Raw genomic sequence first — 23,620 nt, 5'->3', positions numbered from 1 at the left:
CCTTGATTACGGCTGACAAATTGCGATCCCAGCAGGTATCACCTCAACAAGCGACTCCATGCCCCTCACATGGTCTGGACAGGCAGACTTAGAAGTCTAGGAGGTCCAGTAAAAAGAAAACAAAGTCAGCCTTTCTTCTTTTGTGTGCAGTACAACAAAAATTGCACGTTTGCACCCTTTTCCCAGGAAAATTACATCTTTGCCTTTGATATTCTGTTGCCCCAAATCAATACTATATAATACTAATAATGAGCAGTGACAAATTGATCGACTGGGACACAAACACTGACATCCAAACAACATCAACAATTACATGTTTTGATTACACTTTTCTCTATGTAAAACATTAATGTTATCAACAGTACATGAAATCATTTTCTACAGAGTATTCTCACAAGTGTAAGTGTTAAAGACTGGAATGGTTTAAAAATACTTTCTGATCATATTGAGATTTTCACAAGCACATTGTTAACAAGCTAACAGAAGTGCCGGAACACCTCTGTTGTGAGACTTTTATCTTCAAGATCTAAAAAGTGATCAACAGGAAAAGGTGGTAATTGACCAGAAATCTCACTTTTTTAAAGAGATGTGGAATTAAAACTGTTAACTGAACATCATAATCAATTTGGGTCATCTCGATTTCATTTAGTCAGGCCTTCTGGTCATTGTAACCCCAAAGAGTTAAAAACACAAGAACACACCTGGGCCATAAGTTTTATGAAAAATGGTCTAAGAGATCTTATGTGACATGTGGAAGAGGAGGTGCAGGACGAGAGGATGAACTGCAGTGGTGACTCTGCTGCACTTCACTTCTCCTCAGACAGCATCATTGATCACTGACTAGCCTTTGACCTCAACGGAAAGAGTGGTCAGAACTTCACATCGCCCCCCACCTAATACAACTACTTCACAGGACACAAAACCCCAAAACATCACGGTGTTCAAACATTTGAAACTCACAGGCATCACAAGTATGGTAAGCTGTGAGAAAAACAACCTGTTCAAATGTGCATTTTCTAAATCAAAAAGCCTAACCCTACTTGTATTTTGTCTTCTTTGATCTTGACTATTAATTATTTATATTAATCTCTGACAAGTTCTCCCGTTTGTATGGCAGAGCATTAATAAAAAGTTGTAGGGTACTCCAAGATAACAAAGGTTTCATCCGTGCAAACTCTACAATAACAAGACATAAAGACAGCAGAGGAAGTGTGAAATACTTAATGTGATCATAGAGAAACAACACATGAGAAGAGAAGAGGTATGACAACTTCTTTTTCATTTATTTATGTGCAAGAAATGCACGCACACATACACATGCCCAAGGGCAGTGCTGAGACTGTGCAGGTGACAGAATATTTTCCAAACTGTTTTGCCTCACAAATTTTCATTTAGACAGAAATATGCTAAAAGCCAAACCCCATGTGTGTATAACCCTCAGGTGGTAAAGTTTGAGTTTTCCCACCTCCTGCTCTCGGCTTCTGCCCCAGACAAAGTCACGACTTCAAAGTCAAAACAGAGGAGAGGTGTAACACGCACACACACACGCAGGCACGCACGCACACACGCAAGCATGCACACACACACACACACACACACACACCATTTTTCCACGTTTTCTCCCCTGCCATCCAGTGGGGCTCTTTCAGCCTTTGTGATGTATAATTGAAGCTGTGTGTAATTTTCACCAACTCGTTTCCAGCCGAATTCCACTCGGAGCTGAACTTTCACTTCTCTCATCATTGTGGAATATTCTCTCTGAAATGGAGGGACCCGTTCTTTGAACATGCTGGTCAACATGTCTCTCCCCTCCACCACAACCCTCATCCTCACGCTCACACCACCCCAACCCGTCTCCATTAAACACCGCAGTGTAACTTTATTGCAGAAAAAGAGCTCTGTAGTTCAGATAGTGTCAAAGTCACGTTGAGCAAAACTTTACCAAACATTGTTTGAATTAGTCAGACATTCTGGTACTTATATTATCCTGTGTGGTTACTTTAGTGCACAATAAGAGGGATCTACTTTAAATAAAGAATATGGGTGGCCTATTTTCAATGAAAAATATTTAACACATATTTAACACACACACAAAAAAAAACAGTTGTAAACTGTTTAATTGGAACTAGAAAGTGCAGTTTCTAAAGAAATTGCAGTGGGATTTCTGCCTTCTGCACAAGCAGAAGCTAAACTGTGTTGCTGGCTTGAATTTGTATGAAGAAGCAGTTGAAGCAGTATGAAGAGATGGAAAAAAAGTCATATTACTTGAGTTGAAAAACACAGACAGTCATCTCACATATGAAATATCAAAATTGAGGTTTCAGAAAAAAAGGGGGAGGCAGCTAGCTCGACCCCCTCTCAGCCTGTTGCCAAGGACCCCCAACTTGCCCCGACACCTATATAGGCTCAAATTAGGGTCAAAATGATTTTTAGCTTGTAAAGTAATGTTTACAAATAATTAAACTGTTTGTATTTGTAAGTCAGCCTTTGCAAACTAAATCTGCATGTGAAATTAAAGTTTGTGCATGTGAAAAAACTGTCCTTGTTGTTTTGTTTTTTTTTTTAATAAAAAGACAAACTGTGTGAATCATAACTGAACAAATGATCACTGGTGAGGTTAAACAAAGAAACCGTGAAAGAGGAGATGCATTTGTGGATGTCTGTCCACAAAACATTGTACTGTTTCTTTACGTTTTAAATGTTTTGAGCACATTAAATAAAATTCTTATCACTTCCATTGTACCGGAGTAGAGGTAGAAATCTTATTTTCCTATTTGATATCTCAAAACCTGGGCTAATGAAATGAAAACAACCTGCATGGCTAGATAAGCAGCTGGTAATTGAGAAAATAACAAAGCAATCCCGACTTAGCTTCCATATACTACATTTTAGTGGAGCTTTCAAGATGGGTCTGTTGACATTTGACCCCAGTGGCTGTTCCTCCATGTTGCTTTAAACATAAAAATTCATTCTTGACATTTGACACGGACCTGTTGTGTGTCACAGTTACACCTGCAGCCTCTGGGGCAGATGTCCACTGGATGTCCTCAGTGGATCCACCTTTTCCAGTCAGCTGTCCTTCTACACCCTTCTGCACACCTACTCATTAAATCCTGAATAACCATTTGGTGTATATATAACAACCCCTTTTCACTTGCACCTTCCCGGATCCTCACCTATATTCCCTGCTTCGTACCCTGCTTGTGTTGTGCTGCCTGGGGTTTGACCTTCTGCCTGTCTGCTGCCCAACCCTGTCTCGTAGAAGTTATGCTTATATACAACTAATATGTTTTACAAACTTAATTGCAACCCACAACAAGGAAATGTTAACAAATGTGGCAAGTGGCAAATATGTTGACACCGACTGTATCAGTACAAGGTTCACTGACAGCATCAGATTTGCACCACAGCATCCACTTGCAATGACTACTCCCTTTTTTATAGTTCTGTTTAGACACTCACAGCACATGATTAAGGTACAGAGGTTTAATACAAAGAGAGTTCACAGGGACTTCAGAGATTTTAACCAAAACCACGACCGTTCCCTAAACTACAATAAAGTGCTTCAGTTTGCTAAACCTAACCACAGCGACCTATGCCTATGTTTGTTAGTGACACATAAATGCAACTTCGAGACCTCTGGATTTGTTTGCTTGCTTGGTCTTTTTGTGGACAACTGCAGGCCTGTTCATGTGACCATCTGCGCTCGTGGTTGTATGTCTGCGTCTTCTATCCTGTTGCTTCATACCCTTCTTTCTTAACTTTTAAATCGACATGAGTCCTAAATGTGCGATGGATGACATCATAACAGCTACTTAGCCTGTGTATTAACAGATCCACTGCAGTCACGACTAAGCAAACTCTTTTAGCTGATTAAGACTGTGTGACACAGTTGAAAGTTCTGGAAAAAACAGTAAGTGAACGATAAGTTGTTTTGTTTGCAAGGTCATAGATTAACTTTTGTACTGACTTAATGTGTTTTTATGTTATTTGGATGAATTTACCTCTTTTATTTTTGCCATTTTGAGGACACTATAATGATAATGAACAATTTACTATTATGGGTACTGAGGTCTGGAGATGGCAGGTTTTTCACACTTGCTTTTACTGCCATCTCGGCCCTGCAAGGTGTAAAATTGTCTGTTGCAGCCTTACAAATTACAAATTGTCGGTGTCCACAGTATATTATACTAATGAGCCTATCATCATGAAAAACAGGTTCAGATATGATTCACAGACAGTGTTTGTACTCAGTTTAGCCTGCACACATACATCTGCAGTGGAGATATATCACATAGCACAGTGCACTGCAGCCAGTGAAGCATAAACACACAGACTGGTGTATTCCTCCTCTCATTCGCACACAGAGAGAGCGACCAGCATGACCTCCTGCCCCTCTGCATGACTAAACCTTTAATGAGTAATAAAAAGCTACCTGACCTTGAGCACAGCACGACGCTCTGCAGCTCTGACCAAATCTGATACAGAGCTGAATGCAGCAGAAGGTGGAGACTACACCGAAAATATTGCTGAAAAAAAACATGTCTCAATAACGTCTGTCTCAAGAAAAAGAAGGACACACAATAATTCAGTGTTTTCACACTGAAATATCTCATCAACTACTGGATGGATTGTCAGGAAATCTGATGCAGACATTCATGGGCCCCAGAATATGATGAGTGACAATGAGTGACATATTTGGAGGAGGTTAAAGGCACCAATGTTATTGAATAAAGACAGAATCCTTTCCGCTTAATATTTTATTCATTGTCCAAATTCATATCAGTAGATCAGACTTGGAGAAATAAAATGTATTTTTTCCTTTTTTAACATTCTCTTAAACAAAAATATAACAACTATTTACAATCACTCGTAAAAAATACATAAAAAGCGTACGAGCAAAATCATGTTGTCTTTCTAAAAGACATAAGTTACAACCGCTATGTAAAGTGTGAGACAAAAGCAAACTTTAAGCCACAGACCAAGTTAATACCTCTTTATACAGATTGTGCAGCACACTCACCACATTTAAGCTTATTGTTGTGCATTTCTGCTGTAATGCCAAAATTTGTCTAAATAAAACACATCCACATCTCTCTTATTGCATTCCAGGTAACACAGCAGCACACAGGGGGCTAAATTACAGTCAGGCAGGAGGGACAATTTCATCAAGCTGTGAGTGGGGGTGAAACGTTTGTCTTCTCCAGTTTATGTTGTTAAAAACACTGACATGTTGTGGTCACAGTGCTGGGAGCTACACTCTGCCAGATCCTCCGTGAAAACATACCAACTGCTTATAGACTGGGAGAAGAAGGAGTTACTTCTGAATGAAATTTAGCCCTGAAAGAAAAAAAAAACAAAACAAAACAAAAAATATTATGGCATTTAGAGTGCTTACAGAGCATACACGAGGAATTAAACAAACTCCTCATTCCTTTGCTAGAAAACAATGTAGATGAAAAAAATCAATGTGAGCAGTTTAAATTTCAATAAAGACAAAGAAAAAAAGTTTCCTTGTGATTAGCTCTAAATCCAACATTTGAAAGCATCTAAGCATCAACAGCATTTTCTTATGATTTCTGGCTTAACTCCACTCATGGATGGCACATGACAAGGATACGTGACATAAAAGGGCCAACTAATGGAGGTAGCATATGCTACAATATTTTTAAATCTGCTAATCTATTAATACTGGTTTGTGGTATAGAATCTGAGTAATACAGTTGTGCAAAAAAGAGGAAGTGTCAGTTGCTGACTCTCAGTCTGTTTCAAAGTTTCTTCTATCAAGATTATTTAAAAAAAAAAAAAAAAAAGAAAAAAGAAATCGGGTGAGGGTCGTGGTGTACGCTCATGGATCATAAAAACCCTAAAGCAGTGCAGTGAAATCCAGCGGACGAGTACAATGAGGAGGAAAGTTGAAATTTCTGCTGAGGTGACAGGGCTGAGAAAAATGGAGGGAGGGAAACAGAGAGACTACACTAGACATAGCATTGTGTCTGTTCAATTCAAACAGACAGCATTATAATAGCATCAAAAAACTCCTTTCAATCATCCAATCTGAGTTTGGAGCCAACAGCAGGAAACTCACAAGGGGCCCACCTTTCTGCAGGCGAGAGCAATCAAAGCTGCAAAATAAGAAGGGCTTTCATTGGAAATGACTTCTGAGCCTTTCCTTATGTGCTGTACACCCAGACTGTTTTGTTTTTTTTATAAAATAATGCTATGATCCCAACCTCGCAAATGCAATTCCACAACACACACATATACACACATCATTATATCCCATAACACAGCAGCAATTTCACTTATAGACATGGCACCAACAACAGACTATGAGGGGAGAAAACAAGTTAGGAACAATGAACCAACAGAAATTCCTCTGAAGACTCCTGCCCAAATACACAAACAGGGCAATCACAGCCTTGGATTATTTGTTATAACAAAATATTCAAAAATAGCATTTATAGAGGACTCTCTTCTCTTATCTATACACGATCAGTTTACATTAATTTATGGCAAAGAAACAACAAAAATATATATGTATAAATTCATATATATATGCCATGTATATATTAGCAGTAATCATTTCAAGTCTTCGTGTGGCAAAACAAATACAAAAGAAGCATCAGAGCGCGAGACAGAAAGCACGAGGAAAAGAAAGTCTAATTCCAGTTACACCCCTGCTGCACTGCAGATACACACACATAAAAACCATTTTCCTTTTCCAAAGCATTACTCAGAATGTACAAATTTGCTTCTGCTTTCAACACAAATAATCAGATTTCAAGCACGTCCTTTAAATATTCTACAAAATGTGCTATGAACATGGAATGAAGATGCGAGCCGGGCTTCAAAATACATTATTGATTTGTTTTGTTGGTCGTTCTTTTAAATTAGAAGCAAAAAAACTGAGATGAGAGAGGTACACTGTGAGCACATAGTCAGAGTTTATGCTGCATCTGCATATTCCTGCTGCGTTATAAACAAATTTACATAGTCAACTGAACCTGGAGCATTATACTTATAACATTTCAGCCTGTAATTCAATAGACAACTAGTCTAAACACTGTAAACAAAACGTGTAAGCACTGGTGTAAACACTGTCCTTTGTCTGTATGCACACCAACTCAGATTTTGGTGCGTGTGAGTGTATACGCATGCACGTTGTGTGGCCACACAGTGCTAATTTATCGTTTTATTATAGCTGCTGCAATAAAATAACGACACGCGTTTTACTCTACAGGAAGCAGCGAGGCATTTGTTCTTCAGCTCATTAAAAACGAGTTACAATACAGTTATCATAGAACATCCAGGAGGCAGCATGCCGCTACAGTACCTCGCGTCAGACTGAACGAGCAATAAGAGAGGTGGCTGGGTGGCAGAGAGCACGACACGAAGACACAAAACTGCCTGAGAGATACTGTTTGTCTTTTTTCTATAAAGCTCAACAATAAGTGCTAAACACAAACAAACGTGCTCTCTGTTACCTCAGGAGTTTAATTTCTCTTTTTTCAACTCCTGAGTAGGAAGTGGAAAATACGTCAAGGGGCTCTTTGTGGCTCCTGAGGGCTTTCCTGACAAATACAGTCAAATGTAAGTATTGGGATAATAAAGTTGGTTTTGTAGCGGTTTTTCTTGTGCATTGGAACTGATGTTACTCATGTAAATTTACATCATCAGTGCCAGGGTTTAACAGACATCCATAAATCTCAAAATCAGTTTTTTTTCTTGTTTCATTTTCATCTACATTCATCTTCTTTAGAGCTGACAGCAAGCCACAAACAAAAAAAGCAAAGTAAAACAAACAGAAAAAATCCCCCATGAATCATTGTTCGTCATGATACTTGCAAACTAACTACAACTTTCTATCCCTTTGTCTGCTCCTCCTCACTTTTCTCACATAATAATTTTGCGAAGCTCAGAGATGCAAATGAAAAGAAGAAAAAAAAAAACTTTTTACAAGGAAAAAAATCACTGTACAACAAGTTCAAACTTTAAAAAAACAAAGGGAAACCCCTTTAGACAAAAGAGCATGGAGAGCAAAATGGAGGTACATGGTGGTCTGTTTCCAAGGAGGCTGACTTCTTCCCATGAGGCATTGCACTGTCACTCATTCCTTCTTTGTTTACTTTGTGAGATCCATCTGCCGTGATGGGACTCCATCACACCACCTTTTTCTGCTTTGTTGAAGAGTTTCTAAAAAGTATCCAAAGTCTTGCTTTTCTTCTTTGTTTTGTGAAATGGGTTTAAAAGGGGACGACTGTACGAGTCGTGGGAGGTGGAGTGAGGTTATATGACCCACTGGGCTGGTCTAGAGGTGCATTATGGTCCGTGGTGGTGTCACACAGGGCTGTGGGGCAGGGCTTGGAGAATGTGCTCTGACATGTGGTGACGGCAGGCTTCTAGCTTAGTCCAAAGCCTGATCAACACGATCTGGTCCGTGTGTGAAAATATGTGTGCGTGAGAGCGTGACATCACCGCCTTTATACCGCTGACACCTGTTCATCTGGAAGACAGAAAAGAAGACAATGTTTGGCAGGAATTCTGTAGGAAAAAAAAGATCTACATTTAGCACATCCATTTTTCAGGGCTTGGCGAGTTTTTTTAAATAGATTAATTTAATACCTGTTTGACAATCACACTAGCCAAAGAGGACGTGACTTTGCTTTCTATAGGTCTGATGGTGCCGACTGAACCTTTACAAAAAAGGACCAAAATCCTCCTGCAGCACAATCCACCATCACAACATTCCCAACACTGACATTAACAACAACATAAAACTAACATTACTGCCTACAGCAGGCGAGAGAAAATATTTAAGACGTCTTAATACCTTCTAAGGCCCTCTTACTCTTTGCGGACATACATACTATAAGAGCCCAATATAACAACCAAAACAGACCAAACAAACAAAAACACTCTTAGTGATAGTCATTTCTGATGAGTGTGGTGTGTTGTTTTACACTTTCCACCAAAAGACACAAAGGTTTTGGTTTTTTTTTAAATGAAGTAAATCAGTTTAAACTGACTGTCATCCAGATTTCATGCCTGCACGCTGCAAAAAAAAAAAAGATGAACATTGTATTTTGCAATATACAAGCTACATTCAAGACGAGCACAACTCCCAAAAGCTAGTAGTAATAGGAGAGAAAAATGAGCTGCTGATGAATGCACCAGACTGTCTGAGAATGTCCAAAACAACCCAAAAAGGTTACTGCAGAAGGAATGCAATGCAGATGCTTTTCTTAAAATCTAGTTTTAACTAATCTTGTTTTTTTAAATCATATATACCACATTTTATTTACTTTTAGTGGAAAATTTTAAAAATCTGTTTTTGCTCATTTGAGTGTGAGCTTATGTGAGCTTGTGGTCATTTCTTAAACTCTACTAAATCAACTCAAACTGGCAGGTAAACCACTATGAATTAAGTTTGGTAGAGATGTGTGTTGGTGGAGCCACTGGTTTGTTGCTGTACTGCTGGTAAACTCTTTAAAATGTTGCTGAAGAGTCAAAGTGAAATTCAGCATCCTATGGGGACATACCATCCTCACTGTCAGCCAGCTCCTGTGGTGGGAGGCAGATGCTGGGCGGTCTGGAGTAGCCCTGCGTGGGGCCAGCTGTCCGCGCCTCTTGGTGGTGGAGGTGATGGTTACTGGCCAGCCTCCGTGCCTCAGCCAAACTGCCAGCTGCTCCGGGGCTCTGCAGGAGTTTGCTCCTCTGCAGGGCCACGCTGTAGTCTGGAGGTTTGAGGTGAGGAGGCCTGGGGAGGAGACCTCCTGGCCCACCTACTACTCCATCTGTGACGCCGAGATCCCCCAGAGCCAGACCCTGGTAGCCTGGAGGGGTGGGAGGGGGAGCTCGGTAACGCTCATCCTTGGCGGGGGAGGTGACACAATACACTGGATGGAGGTGTAGATCAAAAGAAAGGAGGGATGGAGCAACAAGGTAGGGGAGTGAGGGATGAGGAGTGATGGGGGGATGAAGATGTTGCAAGAAAAGGAGGTGTGTGGGTAGTTATAGTGTTGGGGAGGGAAAAACAAAAGAAAATAATGGAAAAATTAAATCAATGTGATGTTTTACAAACACAGTAAACAACTATACATGCAGCAAAATGTGTCGAAACTTAAAAGAAAAATATACAACCAATGGGATGGATGGCTGCAGCAGATACAGACACAACTACAGCTGCAGCTAATGATTACTTTCACCACTGAATTAAAAGTTATTTACCACAATAATCGATTAATTGTTCAATTAAATATCAGAAAAAATTTGAAAAATGCCCATCACGATTTTTTACAGCCCCAGGTGCTCGTCTTGTTTGACCAACGGTCCAAAACATAAGATATTAAATTTACAGCAACCAGGAAACAGGAATGTTTGACTTGAACAATTAATCGATTATCAGAATTTCTGTTGCTCTAATAACAGATTATTTGACTAATGTTTCAGCAGTCCCCCGGTAAAACTCATCCTCTACTCCTCTGCAACTCTACAGGCAAAAACTGTCTAAAATTAGAGAAACTGTTGTTATCCTCATAAAACTAGCAAACTGCTTAGTCTTATAGTTTATCATGACACTACAGCAGGGGATCCAAAAGACAAATTTACACTCTGGCAGATGGAGAAGCTCCATAACTTCTGTCAGATGCAGCGACAAGAATAAGATCTGTTTGGGATCTTAACTCAAGAGCTAGGAAATGCCAAAGAGCGGCATTTGCCTGCTGCTCACTGGAGCATAACAGCAAATCAAGCAACAGGAAGCTTTTCAGTTTCCACTCATGAAACAGCGGACTTCATTTGATTTACTGCAAGCAAGTGTGAGACAAAATATGGACAGCCACTCTGATATAAAGAGAGCTTAACTAAAAGCTGATGTCTTACTGCATGACTTGTTAAACTCTTAACTTAGCTTCACAAACAAAGACTTAAATGAGAGCCTACTTTCTGCTCTAACCCTGAACACCCCCAGCACATGTAGCACCAGGGCTGTACACTGTCACACCGTGTTTACAGGGAATCAAACTCGCAACCTGAGCCCTCACCTATCAGGCCCTTCTCTGTGCTTGATGTCACCGTTTTGTAGGCAGGGTCTGTGCTTTGCCCTCCTTCCTCGTTGGTTGGCGAGGAGGGATGCTCCGAGGTGTTTCGCCGCTTTATCGTCCCATAATTCCCCTCATAGGTGTCCGACAGCGAGCTGGATGACGCCCAGCTCTGCCGTGACTGATTGGACAGCTCCGAGCTGGAGTCTCTGGAGTGCTGCTTGGCGGTGCCCTCGCTCGCCCAAGCGTGTCCTGTGGCCTCGACCTCCGCTATCGGCCCGGCCAGCTGCGTGTGCTTGAAGCCGCCCAGGTGTGTGTACTGGAGAGAAAGCGGGTGCCCGTGGATGCCATGGTCCCAGGGCCGGCAGGAGGAGGTGGGGAGGCTCTGGAAGGAGTCGTGGGAGTTGGAGGAGCAGGACGTCCAGCTGCCGCGGCCGCTGTCGGCCACTGAGTCCAGAGAGGTGTGGTCTGGGGTCAGCTCCTCCGTGGAGATGGAGGAGGTGAAGGTGGAGGCTCGCGTCACGTATCCTCGCGCTGACGATGAAGAACTAAAGCAAAAGACAGAGTTCAATAATTAGATCAAGGGGGAAAATTACCTGTTAAAAAACTGAACATTTACACTGATGCTTTTATATTAGTATATTAAAATATTATTGTAAAGGTCAGTGTCCCCTGTGAAAACACAACGAGTGCTTGAATGTATCTTGGAGAATACCATCTATTATTATCATTTCTGGCCTATCCCAGTTTTAAGAAACCTGAATATGTAGAAAAATATGATGATCAATAATTACTTCAGTAGCCTCAAATACTTGAACTGAAGTGAAGAAAACTCATGTACACTGTCCCATTTACTGCTGATATAATCATTGACAATGTTCAGTCTACGCAACCTACATCACAACAGTCCCATAAATATAGATGGATGCTTGATAATGACAAGATCAAGATGCATATTTTCATTAAAAGATATAAAAAGGTTTTATGTATGTTCACGGTACTCTCAAGCGTTCAGAGATGCTATGGTTGTCTGGCTGTAATAAAGCTGCTCGTTGTATATGAAACTTTTGTGTTTCTGTCTCTGTGTTTTCTCAAATTAAAAGTTTTATCAATACCAATCCAAATGAAGCATTAAAACGACATCCATGTAACAACCCCAAACTATTTAAAAGTCAAAGACTACAAAACACTCATCAGGTCAATGAGGATAAAGTAACTGAGGATAAGTAGTAACTATTCATAATTTAATGAATGTATATACCTCTATCCAAAAATCCCCACACTATCCATAGAATAAGAATACCTTTTGATGGTCTGATGTTGTATAGCTTTCTTTAGACAAAAATGCCTCTTTTACCTAACTAGTCCTTTTTTTCACTTTTATTCTAGTTGTGTTGCCCTCCGACATTTTTTTGGTTGTCTCAGAAGAATATTATCAAAACTTGGATTAGATTCAAAATCAGTATCTCAGTGTATACACATAAACTCTATAAATAGTCCAGAATTTAAGTAAAATTAGTGTGAGAGAACAGGAGGTACAAAGTTGTTGAAAAGTAGAGGTAATGTCCCTGCACAATGTTCAACTTTCAACCACAAATGAGTTCCTTCTTGTGTGTAGATGAGTTACAGTACTGCACAGATTTTTCAAATGTTTTTTGTTGTTCAAACTGTTACTATGATTGTCCAGCCATTAATGTTTATGCATCATCGTACACTTCCTCTTAAAAAAAAACAACAAAACAAAACAAACATTTGGCAGCATCATAGATCACTGTGTCTGGATTTAAAAACTTTAAAAACTTTTTTTTTTTTCCTCGGCTGCTTTTCATAAACCAGCAGTTTGATTCACTGACGTGATTTTACTGGACAAACAAGCCACTCAATGAAACCCTGTCATATTTCATAAAACAGGGTCGGTGTTATACAGCAAGGCTGCCGATGTAATATAATATCAGAGAAGCAGACAGATTATTTTGTCCGGTGGTATTTTATAGTCCCCTCTTTATGAGACAGAATGGCCTGATCATGGAGGAACAATAAACAAACAGCAGACAATAAAAAAGCTGTGTTGTTTACTCAGCCAGATTAAAAAAGCTGCCTGCGTGAAAACCGATACGCTGTTAACGGAGAAAAGGAGGCGAGAGGAGGGCAGTAAATGTGGGATGCTAATAAAAACCTAGTGTTTTACGACTTCCTGTTCTCTGAGTTTTAATGAGGAAAGGACATAATTGGAATCCAGCTGGGAGAGGAAATGGAGGAGCGGCTTAAGGTAGCAGAGCAGAGTGTGGCGTCTTTTTGCTCTTGTTGGCCACTGGGAAGGTGATGATGATTATGTGTTTATGTATGTATGTTTGTTTGTGTGTGTGTGTGTGTGTGTGTGACCTTCAGAAAAAAAACTGCAGCCAAGTGTCTGGACCATGTGATGGAGAACGGTCAGATGTCTTTCAGTCAACTTGAAACTTAGTCAGATTTTGCTTCCCATGTTCTAACTCTCGTACCAATTCCTTTTATCTAAGGTATGGTTATGATATGTGCAAACATGGATCCCAATAAATCAAGTATAAAGTGTTTGTACGAGTTTAACAGAGTGAATTTGTACACTAGAAAAAGAAAAATCCCCATCATGATGAATTCTTAATGTCCGTAAAGTTACTAAAGCCTTATGTGGACAGCATTTATCTTCCCTAAGGGACATTATTTCAATATTAAATGCACTACTCAGTGATTTTAATCCTGTGTGAAGTCCACATGATGATTTTTCACCCCCATCGCATCAGTATTAATTACTGTTTTTCAGCAAACTCACAGATCCTCCTGTCAAGACTGGAGACGCACTCTGAATTTTAAAGGTGTATCCATGACTCTTTAAACACAGAGCTGTGTTTAGAACTAAAGTAGTAGAGAAAGGATTTTACTAACCTGACAGATCGCTCATTAATATACAATGAAGGAAACTTTAAAGATAAACTTCAGCAGAGCATGCACTCTGGAACGGCATTTATTATGAGGCAGGAAGGAAAGATTTCATTATCCACCCTGCTGTATTGGTCCTGTCTGAATGAGACTTATGTGAATGATTTGAGCATATCCACCTTTGGTAGCCAGCTCCCTGTGGTTGTATCAAAAAATACAGTGTGGTATTCATCACTGCACGCTGATAATCACCCCCCACTCCTACAGATCTGACCTATGACACTGGAAGTGAACGGGCTGGAACAGACACACAGACTTCACCAAACATCTCTGGGCTTTTCTCACGTTTCCACCAACAAAAGAGTGTGCCATAAAAATATTTAGAAAGATGCTCTGATCACATATATATTCTACACATACTGGCTTAAACCTAAAAATGGATTTGACAAAAATCCAAACTCTGCCAGTTTGCCAAAATTAATTCATGTCCTTCCACTAAAAATGAATCAGTTTCAAAAATACTTTATTTTTTAGAGAATCCCCACATGGGGATCTGCACTGAGACCAGCTTGAATCATCTCAGCTCACTGGCAGAATTTTTAATTCTTAGAAGAAAAAAAATATGTTATGAATATAAAATCAAATGTCTTGTAAGACTAATACAGTTGGTCATTATGTTGTCATTATGTTGAAAGTGGAATACAGGTTATGCTGGTAATCTGACAACTCAAGTTTATATGCACTGCAGTAACCTGGTTACTGTGGTTACAAATGAGTCTGAATTTTATGAATAGTCAAGTGCTCAGAAGTAGAAAGTTCCGGTGGCTACTCGGTGTTGGGTTTTTTTTTTAGCTGAACTTGGAATATGAGGATGTATCATTTCCTCTCATCTTACCGCTCTGCTGTCCCAGTGTTACTTTCCCACTTGACAGTCTTTGTCATGCACACACATACATGTAAAAAGAAGACTTGAAACCTGGGGAAGCAGGAGAAACCAGGCTTCTCACTTTCATAATGACACTGTTTTGTATGTGAAAGCTGTCACCCTGTTACAAAAGTGTATATAAATGCATTGATTGTGTTATCTATATCTTGGCATTGCAAAAAAGATAATTCCACTGTTCCCTATCAGGAGTCAAAAACTGTCTGTTGATTCCATTATGAGAATCAATGATGCCTCTTTCCGGTGTAATATAAATTGACTTAACCAGACTGATCAGATGAGCGGCTCTGAATTGTTAAAGTTAATTACCTTGTGCTGGGCTGGTTGTAATCAGCATTTAAGTGTGCATGTGTTGCTGCTGTGCTCTCAACAACCGCAGCAGCTGTTGTAGTAGTAGTTGTAGCAGTTATTGTAGCGGTAGTGGTGCAGGTCCTGTTGCTGCTGTTACACCGGTCGTCAGGCCCGGGAGCCGGCACCGAGTCAACTGAGCAGATACTGGAGCGGGAGGAGATCTCGCTGTGACTGGAGTCTGACAGGTTGTCGGCTTTACCGGCTGGTAGGAGGGCGTAACCTGAACAGAGGAGAGGGGAAAATGAGCGTTTTAGACATTTATATTTGAAGATGAAGTGAAATATAGATCATAATAGTGAAGAAAAAGCAAAACGGGGACAGGGAAAGGACAGAAATGATAGATGCATTAAAGATAAAGGAGGAGAAATGACTCTGAATATAGAGCCTTTTTTACCTAAAGCACTTTCTAGTAGCATGAATATAGATAATTTTTTTTCTTGTTGGCCATGACGATGATTTTGACCAAACCCTGGCAGTGTTAGCCTAACTGGTCATCTTTCTATTTTTTTTTTAAAACAAATCCATATTGATTTGAGATTATGGAAAGACACTATCAAGTCTCTGTATCCTTTTTAATAACAAGTACCTCAAAATTACAATGTTTACCCACTTGCAATTCATCATTGTGTCATTGTGTCCATCTTAGCTTATACAGTAGAGCAGGTGGTTTCAGAAACTGAGGCTGTGACCACTTCTAAAACCTGAAGGTGAACATGTGCAGAGCCTCTGAAATGTGCAGGAACTACAGTGAAAGACACTGTTTGGCTCAAAGTTTAAACTTTATATGACAAAAACCTGCCAAACCAAATCACCTGCAACTCCAGGGAAACTAAATAGCACAAAAATAACAATACCAAAACTGTCATCATAAATTCCTTTTTTGGTGAAACTGCATTTCACAGATGAATCTCAAAAGATGAAAGATCCTTCATTTCGGGATTAAAGAGTGAAGGTGAATATGTTTTCTCAACTGAACTATATTTAGTTCTGTGACATTACAACACTTACAAATCTCCACAGAATTATACAAACAAGGAAATGTGGGGAAATGAATACAACAAATTGAAATAGGTTTTGTTGTTACTGCCTCACACCAGATCTACTTTTTTGTATCTATTTGAATGTTCATGGTGGATCTGAAACTCGTCTCTCAAGTCTGTGCTTCAAAAATGAATGATGACTATCTCTTGTGATGGTTTCCAAATAAACATAATCCATCATCAACAATTAGTCTCTAGCTGCCCTCAAGTTACACTTTTTCCTCAGCAAACGACTGGATGAGTCTGTGATCTCTGTCAGACAGTCTTTCTCCTGATGCGTCTGTCCCTGCAAAGCCAAAGGAAGGGGTTGGGGCTGACCGACCTCCTGCCTCTCTGCTCTGCCTGTCCTTGTTTCTCATCCTGAGGTGAGGAGGGCACAACCTCAACAGTTCCCTCCCCACCATTCAGATGTGGCCTGACTGCCGCTGGCCTCTCCCTGGACTGACTCCTTTCCCTCAGTATCCTGAATGGTGACATCAGCCTCATCCTGGTGGGGGACTCTGGGGGTTTTGGTTTCATTAACAACTGAGGCTGAGACAGTGGGGACAGAGCCATGGGTCCCAGGCCTGGTGGACTGGGAGGGTAATGTATCCATTTCTGTGTAGGTCTTCCTGCTCTTAGCCCCCTCCCTCTCCTTTGCTCTGAAGGAAACAGGCCTCTCTGAACTGCCTCTGTCTCCTCCTGCATCATCTCCTCATTTTCCTTTTCCATTTCAATTCTTTTCTCCTCCTCCTCCGTCTGATCCTCTCTCTCCCTGCTACTCTCTCGGCTCTGCTGTCTGGTCATCAGTAGGATCCTCTTGTGGAGGAGAGCCCCACCTATGCCGTAGCTGCGCAAGCTGACAGTGCCGGCCTTTGTGCTTGCGTCACTGGTCAGTGACGACGAAGATCCCGACAAGTTCATCTGGCTGGAGTTCTGGGACTTTGCCACACCTCCCACTGGAAAACAAAGAGAGGAAAGCCAAAGTAAGAGATGAAAGTCAGAGCTTTATTTTTGTTTTCAACATTAAAAAAAGGATGGTTGGGGATTTAAGTCACGGGCTTCCTATGGGACCTCTCAGTTACTATTTAAAAACATGTAAAAAAAAAGAGAGATATTCTGTGAAATCTTAAAAGTTTTAATGGAAGAAAACTGTGAAATTAATAATAAATTTACCTCTAAACTTTACTTGCAAGAACATTCACCACTGACATGATTTCTGAGGAACTCAGTAAAATTATCATCAGGCCTATTGTTTCAGAGCTCTGTGACAGTTTCTCTGATTCTACACTTCACCTAAGCTAAGCTTCCTTGGATAAAAACATACAGAGTAAAAATCACAATTTCCATTGCACACCTTTGCGAGGAGAGCCCTGCGGCGACACCGTGGGGCTGGAGTGAAGGGAGGAGATGGTGGAGACAGTGTCATCAGAGGGTCTCTTGGCGCTCCACTCCTCAGATGAGTTCACCGGAGGTTTCTTTACCACCTGGGGAGAATTGGAGTCTGGAGAAGAAAAAACAAGGTCAGAGTCTGTTATACACCTATAATAATACAGAACCAGGAACTGCTGTTTCTTTTAATAAGGGCTTTACCAGTGTGATTGGAAGATTGACGTAGGAATTTTAGCATGACCCTTATTTCAATGTACTTTGACTGACTCTTCTTTAACAGATTGTCACTGGACTTGAATACAATCAGACTTGCTATTTAAATAAAATACAGTCTTGTGAGACGACATAATGATCATTTAAATCACTTAAAATCCTTTAAAAAACTAAAACGCTTTTATTAATGTTGCCATTCTGTTTTACTTTTTAGGTTTAATATGTTATATATTTTCTTATTTCTGTCTACAATATATTCTATTAGAATATGTTATATTATATTTTATTATTTCTCTATTTTATGTATTTTTTTAATTGTACTTTTAGTAGCCTGATTTTATTCTTGTATTCTTAATGCGCTGAATTATTTTATCTTCATTTTATCATGTACAGCACTGCTTTACACAAACAAACAAAATAGTGTACAGATGTACTCACTTGGTGTGCCTATGTCCTTGGCAGTGCTCTTCTTTCGAAGAGGGTTCAGTGGGACCTGGACCTGAAGGACTTGTGACACCCTGTTCTGTGTTTTCCCGGAAGGCAGAGCCGACCGCAGAGACACTGGGGACATGTCCGACTTGGTGGATCGTCTCTCACTCAAGTTCTTAGACACTGCAAACCACAGGAAGAAGACGACACAATGTGTAAACAAAATGAAATTACTACAGCTACCATTTTACAATGTCAACCTTTTTGAAGATGTTAACTTTCCTACTGACTGTACACTTCCTGTTCAGTTCAGCTACTCAGTGAGAGGTAAGTTAGTGGCTGGGAAATATCACTGCACAATACTTCTTCATCTGATCAACATCTGATGTGTCAGATGTATCCAGGAAATGATCAGCATTTAGTTCAATCTGCAAACCTTTCAAGACTTACCCAGATTTTGCATTAAACGGTCTTTCTAGACATAACCACACAATACATCCGCCTTGCAGATAATATGTGGCAGGTTGTTTAATACTATGAGCAAGTTGTATCCTCTAAAATCTGTTATGATGAATCAATCCAATTGAACATTTAAGTTATGCCAAACCTTTAAGAAAATTGTGTGCATGCTTTGTTCTACAGAGACTTTGAATGATTCAACACATACAGCACATACTGCAGTATCTGTCACATGATTGATCAGTTCCCTCCTGATATTTTCTGCAGGACATTTGAAATACACTAGGTGGCAGTGCAAGTCTATGATTCTCAAACTTGTCTACATAATAGCAGATCAATGATCATCCCCTCACTTTATTTTTCCATCATTAAATTACCAAGAGATAAATCCAAAATATATTTGGAGTTGTTCCAAAATGAATAAAAGTGCACATGTAACATACACACTTAAAAATGTATTGAACAATACCAAACTGCTCTTTCACATGTTTAATCCCATGCTGTATGTATTTCTACTTCAACTACTTTTAATTTCTGAATGACTCAATAACAAGCCCATGAGCATACACAGCATGTGTGTTAGTCCCTCCATATAGCAAGACAGGCTGAATGTCAACTGTGATATACATATATACAAAAGTATATTTCTGTCCCATCTGCATTTACTCATGTCATAAAAACTATGTTAACTAAAAAAGTGATGAAAACTCGGTTCACTCAGTAAAGCGGTCTAGTGCTGGGACTGTGTTACTCACAGGTGCTGTAGGCCGGCTCACACTGCAGGGACATAATCTGGTGTTTCTCCTCGTCTGTCTCCACCGTCAGGTTGGACAGGTACTGCTTCACCTTTCTGGCCATCTGAGCGTCCTCGTACAGCTTCTTAGCGTTGAGGAGCGAGCTGCGACGCACGCGCTTCTTATGGGCGCCACCCTGCACGTCCAGCATGTTGGAGTTGGTACTGCCCTGACTCAAAGACCTGATTAAGGACGAAAGGGTGTGATGAAGAAGATGGAAGGGAGGAAAGGAAAGGAGGATAATGAGGACAGATGAAGAGGAGATGAGAGGAGGAAAATCAAGTAGATGGAGTAAAAAGTGGAGTTAGAGAAGTGAGAGAAATGGGTAAATTGTTGATAGATGACCAGAAGATAGAAGGAAATGAATGAAGAAGATGAGGCAGAAACAGAAGAAATGTGCATGAAAGAATAAAGACAGGAAACAAAAAGGCAGATTGAGAGAGGGAAGGAAAGAACGGTAAACAACAGTCAGTACAACCATCTATAAAACAGGCACAGCTACTTTCTCATCAAATACCTCTTCTACCATAAAATCTGTACATCTGCCTTGTGCTGGAGCATAGCATTTAAAAACAGGACCATGCAACTGGGAGGGAGGCAGCTCTCGTGGGTGTGTGCCATGCTATCACAGTACAGAACAGCAGAACAGTCTGTCAGATGGAGGCAAAAAGGGTTAGGAAATAAAAGATGCACAAGATTCGATATGGGGAATATTATGCCAGGATGCAGATATGAACAAACACCAAACCGGAGTCAAATAGCATCTGTAAACATTCCTCATGATTTGATTTACGTTGCTTATATTTGTCAGATGGGTGGGGTATGCCATACAGAGTTTTTAGCTGTGGTTCATTCTTGACCCTGGGAACAGCAGCTAACAACAGTCTCAGAGCTGTCCTTTGGAGTTTTCAGCTATATCTTCAGCAGCAGAGGGAGTTTTGCCTTTTTGCCATGAAATTACAAATGTAAAATTTTCCCTTTTTTTTGAGAACTCTAAGAATTTCTTGTCCATGTTTGTTTAAATTCCATTAAGTAGCTCTTCTTGCTGTTCATCTACAATTTCATGACAACTAGCAAACTCCATCATTTGATCATTTGATATGACTGGAAGCTCCAGAGCAGCCCAAGGCGAGACTGCTCTCTCAACTGCTGTTTCCAGAGTCAAGAATGAACTCTGAAGTCCTCAAAGTGCTCCAACAATATGTAAATCTGATCATGTATAATTCTGTGGTGAATGAGCAAACACAATCTGATGATGAAGATCATGTTATATGATCAAAAGTTCTAGAAACAGATACTAAATGGACTTTGAGGTGAGATTCTTATTTGTTGAATGTTATATCTGTAAAGATATGTTGTGTTCTGTTCTCCTTTTTTCATTCAATATATATTTGTATATAAAGGAATGATAATTAATTTGAACTTGAACCTATAATAAATGCCAGAAAGAAAATGTTAATAGACAATATTCTTTACTTCCTGTCTATCAATATGTGAACATGTTTTGAACTTCTTGGTAAAAACAAACACTAAGTGTTATTTCAAGCTATATGACTCAATATACAGTCTTATGAACAGGACAGACAATTAATGGGTCAATGATGGACTTCAGTATGGTTCAGTTGAATGGGCACTGCAAATGGAAGGGTTAATCTCACACAAGCACAAGCGGACATATGCGTACACTCTGATACACTAAAGGGGCCACATGCAGAGTTTATGGTGGGGGGGATGCAGGGGTGGACTGAATTTCTTCTGGTCCAGACTGAAACAGGATGAAAGCGGTACCAGGACAAACTTACCCTAAACTCTTCCACCTCTTCTTCCTGCAAGCAAGAGGTGTGAAGATTGAAGCGTGACTTAAAGACAAGTTCAAGGTTCAGAGGGGAGGAGGAGGAGGAGGAGGAGGAGACAAGACTATGTAGAGGTCATGCCACCACAAACAAACAAAATGATTGGAGATGGTAGGACACCAGACATAGGACATCTCCCCATATCAACCTGAAAAATGTGTGTTATGGCTCTGTGCATCACGCACTGATAAAAACAAGTCCTTGTGCCAACTTTTGGTTTTTTGGATGATATGATGCTGAAATAAGAAACACAAAATATCTTGAGCTTGAAGTATGAAGAGAGTGTCTGCAGGGGGCAGTCATGCTCTGCAGCAGTGACAGACTGTGAAAAACACACACAAACGGAGTGATACAAACTACACACTGTGGTTGGCATCAATTCTACCTTACTTCCTGTCAATGCATGGCTTGTGTAATCGAGCTGCTACATTCCAGCTGAGGAATGCAATTGGAAAATCAACAAGTCATGAACTGGACAGGAAGTGAACAGGAATTGATCGGCCCAGACCTTGAGTGTGTGCCTGATCCTGTTGGTGCAGGATCCAGGTTGGCTGGTGGAGGTATGGTGAGGTTGTTCCCTTTTTGCCCACATTTGTAGTCTTTTCTGGTAAAAGGTGTCTACCTGGAAACTACCTCGCTACACTGGACTTTCTAAATTCATGCCTCACTCTGAGAAATGTCAGCTTTGCCACAGTCTGGCTGATGAAAAACAGGAAGAGCCAGTTTCAAAGAAGATTTGGTATCACTTCTAGAGAAGACAGACCACAATAAACCACACTATTATTTAAGTAGACATTAAATTCCATTGAAACAGTCATTCTATGTAAAATAACTGTTCATTGTGTCCTGTGACGATTTCTGAGCCGCAAAATTCACTTGAATGTGGCCTAACTGATAAATTTCCTTTAAAAAAAGTTGACATGTTGATGACTCTCAGTATTTCTGACTTTCTTGGAGGAAGTTTTTGGGTGTGATGCTTTGGCTGCTTTGGCCCTTGACACACATCTGTGAAACTGACTCCAACAGCAGCATTAAGTTAAAGCAAAAATGGTAAATCTTGAGAGGAAAAGGTTTTCAGGAGTTGTGGTATCAGAATAACCAACCTCTGTCTGAACATGAGAGCAGGGTCCATGTTGGCAGAAGTCATCCGCACCACGTGTCTGATCTCCTTAGCGATCATCCTCAGCTTCTCAAAGTTCACAAGGCCGTCTACACTGGAGTCATTCCCTGGGAGGACAAACACAAAGACATGGATACATGCAGAAATATTAAGTTTGAAGTCAGCTGTCAACATTGAAAGAGACATAAATGATTCATATTTTGGGATATTTGCAACATGCAGTCCCAGAAAAATATTTTTAAGATGAATCTTCAAAGTAAAGATCTCCTTTATCTAGTCTCTTTCTTGTCATTCCTCCAGGAAATCAAAGCTGTGCCTTTCATTTATACCGAGTCAAACTGGGCCATTTAAAGATTTTTTGCAGCTTGCACAATTAGGGAAACTCTTCTTGTCTTTCCTAACAAGGCAATAAATATATTTATTTAAGAGAAAACCTGTAAGGAGAAGTCAGTGAGACCAGACTCAGTGAGATATGTTAAAAAGGCAAGATGGGGAAGTCTTTAGCAGAAGTAAACCTCCTGAGTGAGCCTCAGGTTGACCTTCCGGACAACACAGAGGAAGTAGGAGCATCAAACCAAACAAAATGAAATGTAAAGCTTCAGAAATGGCCTCAAGATTTTTAAGCCTCTAAAGGAAATACAGAAACATATGAAAAGTTAATAAGCAGAACAAAGCACATGAAGACATTTCTATGCTCTCCACAATGCTATTTACCTTCATGTAAAAAGGTGAGGTCCTTCTTGACCACTGGGACCAGTGGGATGATGGGTGGCTGCATGCTCTGGCTGCTCAGGATGTTGCGGTACTTGGCCATGTTCCTGGATGGATCGAAGACGTCCTGCAGGTCCCCGAACAGCTTCTCGTACTTACTGGGCAACTTCTCCCATGAGCTCCGCAGCCGAGCCACCGGTGCCAAGTTCAGACCGCTACGTGAGAGAGAAAGGAGGTGCATGGAGGGCGTGGGGAAGCAGGAAGGCAGAGATAAATAGGTTATGGTGGCAAGAAGGGAGGGGAACGGTGGAGACAGGAGTGAAGAAGCAGAGGAGGGAAATGAGGGTAGAGGAGAAAGAAGAAATGAGTATAGTTTCAGGG

General features: G+C 40.3%; 1 protein-coding gene across 4 annotated transcripts in view; it reads right to left on the bottom strand.

Annotated features, from left to right (window-relative positions):
• Positions 1 to 4,745: 4,745 nt before the first annotated feature.
• The window catches only part of LOC139607708 (rap guanine nucleotide exchange factor 6-like), a 146,268-nt gene continuing 127,393 nt past the window's right edge, over positions 4,746 to 23,620 (bottom strand). For 3 of the 4 annotated variants that reach the window (XM_071460834.1, XM_071460835.1, XM_071460832.1), the window contains 11 exons: positions 23,243 to 23,454; positions 22,512 to 22,635; positions 21,358 to 21,381; positions 19,517 to 19,737; positions 18,312 to 18,485; positions 17,626 to 17,772; positions 17,108 to 17,227; positions 15,208 to 15,469; positions 11,046 to 11,590; positions 9,543 to 9,899; positions 4,746 to 8,506 (listed from right to left, as the gene is read on the bottom strand). In XM_071460834.1, the coding sequence (XP_071316935.1) occupies positions 8,484 to 8,506; positions 9,543 to 9,899; positions 11,046 to 11,590; positions 15,208 to 15,469; positions 17,108 to 17,227; positions 17,626 to 17,772; positions 18,312 to 18,485; positions 19,517 to 19,737; positions 21,358 to 21,381; positions 22,512 to 22,635; positions 23,243 to 23,454 (2,209 nt within the window). In that variant the 3' untranslated portion in view covers positions 4,746 to 8,483. The remainder of the gene's footprint in view (positions 8,507 to 9,542; positions 9,900 to 11,045; positions 11,591 to 15,207; positions 15,470 to 17,107; positions 17,228 to 17,625; positions 17,773 to 18,311; positions 18,486 to 19,516; positions 19,738 to 21,357; positions 21,382 to 22,511; positions 22,636 to 23,242; positions 23,455 to 23,620) is intronic. The other variant, XM_071460833.1, reaches the window with a different exon arrangement.

Source organism: Trachinotus anak, unplaced genomic scaffold, assembly GCF_046630095.1.
Source record: "Trachinotus anak isolate AG129_WGS33_773 ecotype Australia unplaced genomic scaffold, CSIRO_AGI_Tana_v1 ptg000024l, whole genome shotgun sequence".
Lineage (NCBI taxonomy): Eukaryota > Metazoa > Chordata > Actinopteri > Carangiformes > Carangidae > Trachinotus > Trachinotus anak.
The sequence above is the reverse complement of the archived record's forward strand: the minus strand, read 5'-3'. Positions and strand labels throughout refer to the sequence as shown.